Source organism: Aristolochia californica, unplaced genomic scaffold (assembly GCF_029961685.1).
Source record: "Aristolochia californica isolate CCGP_79_NKW_82.1479 unplaced genomic scaffold, dmAriCali1.0.hap1 SCAF_10, whole genome shotgun sequence".
Taxonomy (NCBI): domain Eukaryota; kingdom Viridiplantae; phylum Streptophyta; class Magnoliopsida; order Piperales; family Aristolochiaceae; genus Aristolochia; species Aristolochia californica.
This window is the reverse complement of record NW_027181771.1, coordinates 1,605,457-1,617,632: the sequence shown is the minus strand read 5'-3', so window position 1 is coordinate 1,617,632 and position 12,176 is coordinate 1,605,457. Positions and strand designations below refer to the sequence as shown.

General features: G+C 40.6%; 1 protein-coding gene across 2 annotated transcripts in view; it reads right to left on the bottom strand.

Moving 5' to 3' along the window:
- LOC137966584 (tRNA ligase 1-like) overlaps window positions 1–12,176 on the bottom strand; it is a 68,396-nt gene that overhangs the window by 33,017 nt on the left and 23,203 nt on the right. For both annotated transcript variants that reach the window (XM_068813261.1, XM_068813268.1), the window contains exons 12-15: window positions 7,657–7,817; window positions 7,498–7,529; window positions 6,125–6,309; window positions 4,648–4,727 (exon numbers count right to left, since the gene is read on the bottom strand). In XM_068813261.1, coding sequence (XP_068669362.1) covers window positions 4,648–4,727; window positions 6,125–6,309; window positions 7,498–7,529; window positions 7,657–7,817 — 458 coding nt within the window. The remainder of the gene's footprint in view (window positions 1–4,647; window positions 4,728–6,124; window positions 6,310–7,497; window positions 7,530–7,656; window positions 7,818–12,176) is intronic.

Sequence of the window (12,176 nt, the reverse complement as noted above, 5' to 3'; positions counted from 1 at the left end):
TAGCGTCTGAATTGTATCCAATGCTCGGGTTTGCATCTCCTCTGGCGCAAAAAATTGATTTTAAAAAAAGCCAATTTTTAAACATTTATCAAAATATATATATATATATATATATATATATCCTAGGACTCTTCTAGGTATGGCTAGTACTTTGGGCAGCACTATCCCCTCCCTCCCCCACCCCCCCAACACACACAGACATACACAACTTATCTCAGGCTTCCGTTGTTCACCAGCCGCCTCAGTAAAGACCTTTGGGCTCCGATGGTTAAAAAGCTCGAAATGCGCCTTGCCACTTGGAGAGGGAGTTTGCTCAACAAGGCGGGAAGACTCACCCTTCTCAAGTCATGCATTGTTGGAACTCCGAATTACTTCCTATCATTCATGCCTTGTCCGGCCTCCGTGTGTCAGGCTAAAAGAAGATTTCCATGGAGGGGTACCAACGCTGATTTTAAATACCACTTGGTGGGCTGGAATGATGTTCGTCTCCCCAAATTCCTTGGCGACCTGGGTATTCGCTTCACCAAGGACATGAATCGTGCTCTCCTTCTAAAATGGATTTGGAGGTTCAACTCTCCTTCCACCAACCTTTGGAAGGATATGATAGCAGCTATGCTCCGATGGACTTCTCCTTGGTGGACTTCAGAAGGGATGAGAAGATGCTTATCAACGATTTGGAGGTCCCTTTTCCTTCTCCTCCCAACATTTTGCTCAGCAATCCAGTATTATGTGGGTAATGATCAGACGATCAAATTCTAGGCAGATTGGTGGACTGGTAGTGAGCCTTTAATGAACTCATTTGGCAACCTATTCCGGATTTCTTCGCAGAGGGAGCTTTCAGTGGCTGAGGCCTGTAATGATGGATGCTGGAATTTGCACCCCTGTCCGTACTGGTTCCATGGCCTCAAATGCAGCTCGCTTATTGGAGTCCATCTATGTTGGGTATATGACCAAAGTCCCACATTGGTTAAAAGGGAGGATCATGGATAAATAAGTGTGGACACCATCTCTATTGGTATGGGGCCTTTTGGGGTAAAGCACAAAAGCAAATCCATGAGGGCTTAGGCCCAAAGTGGACAATATCATACCAATGTGAACAAAGGTGTTGTCCATAGTCCTAACAAATGGTATCAGAGCTATGCCACAGAGTTAGCCATAGTGGATGAATCCTCTAAATGTCGAACAAAGGTAGTGCGCCTCGATTAGATCACGAAAGAATCCATGGATGTGCTCTATTGGATAGGTGGTGTGCTTCGGATTCTTCATGGACGTGTTCTGGTCCCAACACGGTGAAGAGGAGTTCATCTGGATAGAGCATGCTCTCGAGACAGGTGGTACTCCATATAAGGAGTGTACTTCCAACGCATTGGAATGGAGAATCCGGGTTGGTAGAGAGTGGACGAATGGATGATTGTTTGAGGAGAAACTCGGTGGTCATTTGTTTGAGGGAAAGATTGTTGGGTATACAACCAATGTCCCACATTGGTTAAAAGTGGGAAGGACCATGGATATATAAGTGTGGACACTCTATTGGTAAGAGGCCTTTTGGGGTAAAGCCCAGGAGAAAATCCATGAGGGCTTAGGCCCAAAGTGACATTATCATACCAATGTGAAGATAGGTGGTATCCATAGTCCTAACAAATGGTATCAGAGTTATGCCCCAGAGTTAACCATGGTGGATGAATCCTCTGAATGTCGAACAAAGGTGGTGCACCTCGATTAGATTGTGAAGGGATCCGTGGATGTGCTCTATTGGACAGGTGGTGTGCTCTGAATTCTTCATGGACGTGTCCTAGTCCCAACATGATGAAGAGGAGTTGATCTGGATAGAGCATGCTCTCGAGACAGGTGGTACTCCATATAAGGCGTGTGCTTCCAACGAATTGAAGTGGAGAATCCGGGTTGGTAGAGAGTAGACGAATGGATGATTGTTCGAGGGGAGGCTCGATGGTCCTTTGTTCGAGGGGGGGATTGTTGGGTATACGACCAAAGTCCCACATTGCTTAAAAGTGGGAAGTTCATGGATATATAAGTGTGGACACTATCTCTATTGGTAAGAGGTCGTTTGGGGTAAAGCCCAAGAGCAAATCCATGAGGACTTAGACCCAAAGTGGACAATATCAAACCAATGTGGAGATAGGTGGTGTCTATAGTTCTAACAAATGGTATCAAAGCTATACCCCAGAGTTAGCCATGGTGGATGAATCCTCTGAATGTCGAACAAAGGTGGTGCACCTCGATTAGATCGCGAAGGGATCCATGGATGTGCTCTATTGGATAGGTGGTGTGCTCTGGATTCTTCATGGATGTGTCCTGGTCCCAACACAGTGAAGAGGAGTTGATCTGGATAGAGCATGCTCTTGAGACAGGTGGTACTCCATATTAGGTGTGTGCTTCCAACGCATTGGAGTGAAAAATCTGGGTTGGTAGAGAGTAGACGGATGGATGATTGTTTGAAGGGAGGCTCGGTGGTCCTTTGTTCGAGGGGAGGATTGTTGGGTATACGACCAAAGTCCCACATTGGTTAAAAGTGGGGAGGATCATGGATATATAAGTGTGGACACTGTCTCTATTGGTAAGAGGCCTTTTGGGGTAAAACCCAAGAACAAATCCATGAGGGCTTAGGCCCAAAGTGGACAATATCATACCAATGTGGAGATAGGTGGTGTCCATAGTCCTAACAATCTAGATGCCCAGGTTGCATGCTCAAGGTAAGGACAAGATGATTTGGTGGCCGGACAAAAGTGGCTCTTTTTCGGTGTCCTCAGCTAACTACTTCACTAGGGGTTGGAATCCCCCCAATTTGAGTATGATGTGGCCTTCACTTGGCGTCTCAACGCCCCTCCTAAAATCAAATTCTTCTTTTGGAGTGCCTGCCTCAATAATATACTCAAAGCTGACAATCTTAGATGGCGAGGCAACACCTCAGTGGACCCCATTGTCCTCTCTGCAGCATGGTGGAGGAAACGGTCAGCCATCTTCTCCTTCTATGCCAATTCTCATGGCAGGTGTGGACTTCCATCCTCTGTAGCTCTGTATGCCCGCGGATCTCGTTTCAACCAGCCGGATGCTCATTGGGATTGCCCTTCCCATGATGGGCAAGTTATTGATTTCTGCCTGTACCACACACATTCCCTCGGTCTTTGAATGAAAGGAATTGCAAACTTCAATGGCAAGCTTGAGTCTATTGAGGGGTGTCTGACATCATCTCCAGTCATATTCCCAATTGGATACCTACCAAGAAGGCATTCTCCTCGTTTTTGGGTTCCTCCTTCCGTGACAACTGACGTACCCTAACACAGATGCACGCACACTCCCATGAAGCCCCCTATCGTCCAGGAATGGCAGACTCCCCAGCATGGTCTCCTCAAACTTAATTTTGATGGTTCCTCTTTGGATAATCCTGGAAAGACCAGATTCAGTGGTGTCCTTTGTGACTCTACTAGCACACGGATCATCTCATTAGTCAACCCTTTGGGAATTGTTGATACCACAACCGCCGAGCTCCTTGGCCTCCTCAACGGGTTATGTATCTTTCGTAACCATAGCAGCAGCCCTCTCCATGTCGAAGGGGACTCTAAAGTGGTGATTAGCTAGTGTGCATCTTCATCCACCCCTTCGTGGTGCCACTGGGATGTTTTCTACGAGATTATGGATATTGTATCTCACTTTGATTGCACTTGGTCTCACATTTCGAGATCTGCCAATTATGTTGCTAATGTTCTTGCTAAGCAGAGAGCTTCTCTCCAATCCCTAGTTGTAAAGGGTTTGCTCCCTTGAGTTTTTATTGTTTTTGTTTGGTTGTTAATAAAATTATCTTTTCTCAAAAAAAACTTATTTGATCAGCCAAGGAGAAGGGACTTTTCTTTTTTTGAATGACAGAAGGGGCTTTCTGTTTACTATTTGTGTGAGAATAAATTGGTAAACCACATAATACTGCAATGCCCTGATGATGTTGTTATTTGGACGCTACCACTAGGAAGTACCATGCCAAGTTATGCATTCCCACAACTCTACAAACAACTCCTTCCAATGCTTCAGATCACCATTAGTCAAAAGCAAATAAAACTGAAGAAGGTTGATTACATATTCTGTTGAAATGCATGTATAAGGACATTTTGGTCTTTTACTATTGTGTATGTCCCTCGAGGTGTTGCAGTAAGATTAGGCATCATGATAGGACTTTATGTTTCAAGTTATTCTGATAAGTATTTAGAGAGTCATTGAGTTTAATGTAAAAAGAGACATTTTTGTACTTTGCATCTTTTCACTTAAGAGGTATTTAATAGAAGAGGCCTCAATTTTTAGTCCAAAGAGAGTGCAGCTCCAATGCACTCTTCTTTCTCCCTCGTCTTATCTCTTTTTCTCCTCGTTCCTTCCTCAATTTCTCGATCTCCTTGATATTTTTCATATTCTTTTTCTGCTCTCCTATAATTGTCTTCTTGTTTTCCCTTACAGAAGCTTTTTGTTATTTTTTCTTCAGTTGTTTATGAATGGCTTGTTTTTTTTTACATGTTTAGGCATATAAATGAAGTAAATATTACTGAGTGAGAGCAAGCAAACGAGAGAGAGAGAGATAGAGAGAGCAGATAAAAAACAGATAAAAACCACCATAACCTCCATGCACGCATACTTCTACAGGCTTACCTCAAGTAATAATTCTTATAAGCTACTGGGCCTTCCTTGAAAAGTGTAGACAAACCATTACGTATCAAGAAAGTTCTCAGCTGTCCAATATGAGATAATGAATTAGGCAACATTAAGTCTAGAAAACTCACCATATTATAAGAAGTTTGAATTCAGATATAGACACAATTTTCAACTAAAAGATTCGGAGGACGCTAAACCATAAAATAAATAAACCCTCCACACCAAATAATAAATCTTTACTTCGTGATATAACATCCTCTGCAGAAATTGTTATAGCAAAAATCTAATCCTGTTAATTTCCCATTCTCAGAAACCAAAGTAGAACCTTGAAACGAAACCGTAAAGGAATGACTAAAAACTAGTCTGTTGTCTGACATAGTACACTGGCATCTATCTTTCCAATTTAACATCAAGAGCATCATAAGATCCTTAGTCCTAACTAGGCAGGCATCGGCTCCATATAGGTTCAGTTTACTGAGCTCTGGGAGCTTGGAGGTGGCCTACCTTTATCTTGATAACTGACCCATGTAATTGAAATTCACTCTTCCAAGAGCAGACTAAATATATTGAGGTAGATTATCAATCCATTGACAGAAGGTCATGTTCTAGAAGCCATAATTCAATCTGCACAACACTTAGACGAACCAGGTAGTAGTTCACCTTTGTTGAAGCCACAACGGACCCATCACTTTTACACATTCCAAGCTACACATGATAAGATCTCTATGCTCCGACTTGAGGGTGTCAATTCATTTTCAAATTCGTGAAGATCAATTGAAAACCACAAGGAAATTTTAAAATTTTGAAATTATATAATCAGTACATTATTAGTAAGAGATCTGTAAAAATCAAGATTTGGGTGAAGAAAGAGGAGAAAATTGAGAGAAAAATGACAAAAGAGAAGAAGAGCTTTCTGAAGAGCCTGAATGGCGTCCTTGGGAACTGTGCACGAATTCCTAGACTCCTTAAATAAGTATTTTAAGTTATAAATTACAAAATTACCCCTATACACTTAATAAACCTTAATCTCCTTGTATCTCCCTAACTACATTGTATCTCCCTAACTACACATCCTATGTATATGAAAATTTTACCACTGATATAATTTAACATGCAGAACAAGATTACATAAAGAAAAATAACTACTGAAGTAGTAAAATGACCAAAATACCCCTGGATGTATTTTCTAACAAGGTCAGGATCAAGACAAGACAATCTGTCAATAACTCCTACCTCCCATTCCCTAGTTCACCACTTACTACTTCACTCTTTCTTCTTGTTTTTTTTCTTTTTCCTTATTTTTCTCCTTCATTCCCACCTTTTCCTTTCACTTTCTCTATTCTGTTCCATACCTGATTGACATCTAATCCAGTAACAAAGTCAAAAACACATTTTCAAAAAAAAAAAAAAAAAGAGTCTAGAATACACACATTTAACAGCAATCTAGTCTCTATAGGCAACCCCACCTCATTACCTTATATGTCAAAAATTTCAATTTGATCATCAGATTTGCATCTTCATCAGCTAAACCATCTTTTCCCAAAGTACTTGTGTCTTGATTGCTAGTGGCGCTTTTCAACAACAGAGAGTTACTCTCTCTTGAAATTTCAGCAGCTTTGTCCTTGTTCGCTTTGAAAAAGTTTACATCAACAAAAAAACCTACAATGAACCATTATATCAGAGAAATGTACTCCCAAATTCCTAATACAGGATATAGAGCAAAACGAAAAAGGAACATCGGTTTAAATTGAACTAATACAAACTTGTCGAGTTGAGCACGGTTTCATCCCAAAATGACTTGCCACTTAGTAGGCCTATTGCTCAACCAAATAATTTGTTAACTTTTTCTTAACTTTTTCAATGTGGGACTTCTTCCCACTCAACACTCCCCTCATGTCAAGGCTTACACATAACAAGCCTGAGACGTGGGTACAAACTCCCAACAGAGAACACAACACACTGCCTCTTACCTTATGGGACCAACAAGACACAAATAACCTAAGAGTACACAAACTGGGCTTCTGCTTACGCACATTCTGCTTTGATACAACTATTAGGTTGAGTTTAATTCCATCCTAAAAATGATTTGCTACTTTGAAGGCTTATTGCTCAACTTTAGCTTTTTTAACACTTTTCAATGTAAGACTTTTTTTTAAAGCTTTTCAATATTTTTCCCACTCAACAAAAATATTACACAAAATCATTGCACAAAGACAAGTAAGCAAAGAACCAGCAATATTTTCATAACCAGATGACTGGTGGAACCCGGCTCAACCCGAATGAGTCCCTTTTCTTAATGGAAGTCCCCCCATGCAGAAAAGCAGGAGAGGAAAGAAGGAACGTGCCCTTTTGCCTCCCCCACCAAAAAAAAAAAAAGCACCCACCCCCCTAAAAAAACAAAAAGAAAAAGAGAAATCCCTTCTGAAGGATGGGTGTTGGACCACCACCCACTTTACTAATGTCCTTGTTCACTTTGAATAAGTTACATTAAAAAAAAAAAAAAACTACAATGAAAAATTATATCAGAGAAATGTACCCTAAAATTCCTAATACAGGGTATAATACAAAGGAACTTCATTTTCAATAGAACTAATATAAAGTAAAATATCGGACAGAATCCTTGCACAAAGGCAAGGAAACAAAGAAACAGCAAAAAATTGGCAACCAGATGGCCAGTTGAATCCAATTAAACCAAAATGAGTCCCTTCTCTTGGCGGAGATCACTCCATGAAGAAGGCAGGATAGGAATGAGGGGTGATGCCCCTCCGCCTCCTTCACCCACCCCTCCCCCCCCCCCCAAAAAAAAAAAAAAGTCAAACTAAAGCAAATAAAAACAGTATATCATACCTCGATACAGTGGCCATAGACCTGGGTTTTTCCTGCAAAAAACACCAACATTTTGTGATGATAAGCTGCAATGCAACGAAACTGATACACATATACAAATCACAAGGACAGAAGAAAGGTCAAAAGTTCTAATGTTCAAGAATCCATCAATTGGCAGACCTCATTTCCTTTTGATATCGTCTAAAACCAGAATCTCTATGGACATGGATAACCATTTTAAAATAAAGGTTATCCTTTGATAACGAATCAATTTTGTGGAAGTTGTAGTAGCACTTAAAAGCTGCTGGGAAATGTTTTAGTCTCATCAACCGGATCATATCCTGGTACAACATGAAATAAAGTTACTTAGGGAACCCAAACATAATCTTGCTCATTTAAAAAAAAAAAACATAATCTTGCAATATTCAATTCAGAAACAACTAAAACATCAAGTAAAAACTGTAGAAAACTCATGAAAGAATAAAAGTATACAGAAGGTTCAAACAGAAGTATGAGCACAAGCAAGTTAGAACTTCCTACTTCAGAAAGATGTCATAACACTCCTTATGAAATGGATGGTATCACAACATGCTTACCACCAATTTATTAAAAAAATAAAATAAAATAAAATAAAAGTGTAAAAACACAACTAGAACAACAACAAACTTAACATGTTGAACTAAATAAACAAACTCTATTGCTGAACTAAAAAGTCTGCCTCTATTACATTTATATCCCAACTTCAGGTAGGAGTGAAGATGACTAATAAGAAGAATTAGAGCTGCAAACAATATGTGCCAAGTACATATTGAACGTATAATAAAACACCTAAAACATTGACTCTAAATCTGATAAAAACTGAAACAGAAATTAGTAAGTATGAAGTACTTGGAGAAGTAGTTCATTTTTTAATCCAAATTACCTAAAACATTGACTCTCTAGTTTATTTTCTCATTGTATTTGGAAGCTCTCTCCCTCTGTAGCTTATTTTCTCATTGTAATTTTTTATTCGTTCCAATAAAGCTATACAAAATTCCCAAAAAAAAAAAAAAAATCTGTGCGAAGCAAACAACCTGCCTCCCTTGTGAAGTAATTGAAAGTTTTGCCACCAAGAAGCCATCCAATTGTAGGTCATCATTGATAACAGGCTGTTCACTGTCTGATATCATCCCTTCCCATACATCTTGCACATGGAAAACTATTGCAAACTAAATTGATTTCTCCAAAAGTAAAAAGTTCATGTCAGAAGCATCAAGAAGACTACATTTAGGCTAGACATCTGAACTGTGAAGAATACTTTGGTGGTGCTTTCACAGCTACTTTACACTCCTCATCCTCTCAAGTCTCAGCCATCTTTTTTCTTTCTTCCTTACGAAATAGGAATTGAGAACTTCACTTGAGAATAGCCTTTTGTATGAAGAGGATGCTAGTTAGACCAGTCATGTGCTCTCCACCTAAGACCATCCTTATATTTTCAGGTAGAGAGATAATCAACCAATCTACACCACCTCTTAAAGTGCCTTTTGCTTAGTTTTGGATCCATGAAATGGAATGCAATGGCAATCTCTTTGAATGTTCATGCTCTCCAATGTCACTTATTTTTGTATGGCATGTAAGCAAAAGGTAAAATTTGAACAATGGGTCAGCTTGCAAGGACAGGCTCCTTATAAGATTCAGGTTGTGCATGCCAATAGAAAACAAAATTTGACAGCAACTGATATCTCATTAGCAATCAAAAGAGGGATAAGAGAATCCACCCATTTCCCTAAGATATTGACTTTCCAAGGCTACTAGCCTCCATCACTGTCTTCCCTAGGAGCTCTACCAAAGTACAAGTTCCAGCAGCCAAGGCATCTCCAAATGAATGTGAAACCTAGACTATAGTAGAAGGCTGTGATCACCCAAAGTAGGTAGGGTTTACTAGGGTTAAGTCCCAATAAAAGAACCAATGAACAGGCATGAAAATTTGGGAACTTCATAATTCCCAAAATTTAAAATATTCCTGCAAGACAACAAATCAAGGTAGGGTGGCTGGACTCAAGTAGCTCCATCAACTTTTTCACTCTTTATAAGGTTTTGATATTACCAAGATTTGCACTTACTGTAATGATATTATCTCCTTTTTATTTTTCAGGAAAAAAAACGTCAATCATAATTACACAGGAAAAAATGAGAATTAAGCCACCATACCTAAATCTAGTAACTAAACGTAGGTATGCGGATATGGTTCCATTTTCCTTTCTTCCACAACAAAATGCTTCATCAGTATCATGTGCTGATCTGTTCTAAAATTTTTATCTTAATAAACACTAGTTCAAAGCTTCATTTCAACTGAATAGTACAGAATAAGAAGGAGAAAATGGAAAGAAAGTGAATCAGCAGAAATGAAAGCAAATGCAAAGATAATGTGTGAGCAGAAGTCACAATCAAGAGAGACATTCAGAAGCATAGGATTTGAAGGAAATTGAGCAAGTTTTCATAGTCAAAAGCAACTCAGAGCATACTTGCTCCTTGACACATCCACTCGGTCATAAGTTGCTCCTTTCCTTCAATAAGAGTCGTGCTTATGGATAGAAGAGACGAAAGGGCACTGAGTGAAGGCGACGGGGAGGGTGAGAGAGTGAGGAAGGATAGAGGTGTATGGAAAGTGTAGGATGACCGAGATGTGACTAGCGGAGGACAAAGGAGCATTCGGGCGACGAAAGAGCGGCTTTGCACAGACGAGGCACAGAGAGACGGACCAGAGGACCCTACGAACGATGGAGATTGGCAAGAATTTTGAAGACGAAAGACAAGCAAGAAAGCCAATCATAAGCAGCACTCCTTGCATAGATATGGAAGAAACTGTTCTCACCATTGAGAAGGTTTTGTCCTGGTTGGGCAAAGCAATCTGAATCACAGTTAGGAACAGCAAGAAGAGATCCTTCGTCAGTGCTCCGACCATTACATGTGCCAACTTCATCAAACAGTTTGAGAGAGCCACCCTCTTTGCAGAATCAGAGCACACACCAAGGAGCTATGGACAGGGATCTACTTCTCAGTTTTCAAATTCAAAGAGCAAAGGGAATGCAAGATATTCCAATGCTGGGGAGACATGACCATGGCCTAACTCTATATTCCTGAGATCACTGCAACTGGATTCAGATGGAGTTTGTTCAAAGAAAACCTCTCCACAGTTGCCCCAGTATTCAACCCTGAAACCACCCAGAGAACTACCATCGGGACCATTTTTGCCACTTCCAAAAAAAACTATACATCAGCCTTCTTCATCCAGTTATTGACCCAAGTCACAAACCCCTCCATATAACATTACCCACCCTGACCATGGTTGACAGAAAAGAGTTTCTATCACTTTGTGTGGTTCCCACTGCAAAAATTGCCAACTTCCCCAAAGACAAGTTAGTTAGCTGGATCACTGAGCAAGGTTGTCTTTCAATGGAACCCCATTGCTCCTATCTAAGACAGAATTCACCTCTCCACTCCTGAAGATAAAGCGCTTTGATTCAAAGCATTCACTCTCTCCGCCCCATGATCCCCTAACATCTATTCGTGACTGGAACGCTGACCCTAAGCCTCTCGTCGGTGAATGGATCTGGATTGTTGGCTTCCCTGTTGAGTTATGGCAGCAATCAGTCATTGAGAGTATTACTGACGCCTTTGGAAGGAGGGTGAAACTGGACACCATAACAGCCAATATGATTAGACTTGACTTTAGAGGGGGGCTGATTTTAAATACCACCTTGTTAGTAGAAAGGACATCAATAAGCCTAAGAAGCAAGGTGGTCTGGGGATTAGAAGTACAAAAGAGATGAATCTTGCACTGCTTCTTAAGTGGATTTGGAAGTTCAACACCAGCCCGGAAACCATGTGGCAGAAAATGGTTGCTCGGGAGTTAAACTAGCACTCCTATTGGTGGATTTTTTAGAGCTCAAGAATGAGAATATCACCATTCTGACGACCCCTCCTGACCAGATTGGCTGTCAGATTCTATGCTGTGAATGGGCAGAAGCTCGAGTTTTGGAATGATCACTAGCTTGATTGTGGACCCTTGACGGATGCATACCCAACCCCATATCACTGTTGTTGATTCATGGAGAGCTAGCTGCAGCTGGAATTTCAATCTCAGATGCAGGTTAAATGATATTGAAGCTATTGTAGCCAGCAAATTAATGACCTCCTCGTGCTCCGTTAGAATTTGGCAAGTTTATGGTTGCATCCGCAGAATAGTCTGGATTCAGGATGAATTTGGCAAGTTTATGGTTGCATCCGCAGATCATTTCAGCAATGGCTGAAATGTTACTGAAAATCACTATGCAGCAACTTCCTGGAATTTATCCGGGGGCCTGAAAACCTGCTTCTTTAGTGCCCTCCTCAACAAGATATTAACAGCTGAGAATTTCAGGAGAAGAGGGAACACAATTTTGGGTCCCTTTATCCCTTTTGGGGTAGGGAAGAAGAAAGAAGAGAGCACCTCCTCCTACACTGCCAGTTTGCTTGGATGGTTTGGACCAATTTTTTAATAAAATTGAGAGCCAATTTTGATTCCCTTGTGACCTCTCGATTGCTAACCAGACAGGGAAAGGTTGCCAAATTCCTGGATTGGGCAAGGAGCTGCTTTCAACCTGCATTGTACACATCTCCTGGGGCCTATGGCCTGAGAGGAACAATCGACAATTCAATAACAGACACCCTACAATTGA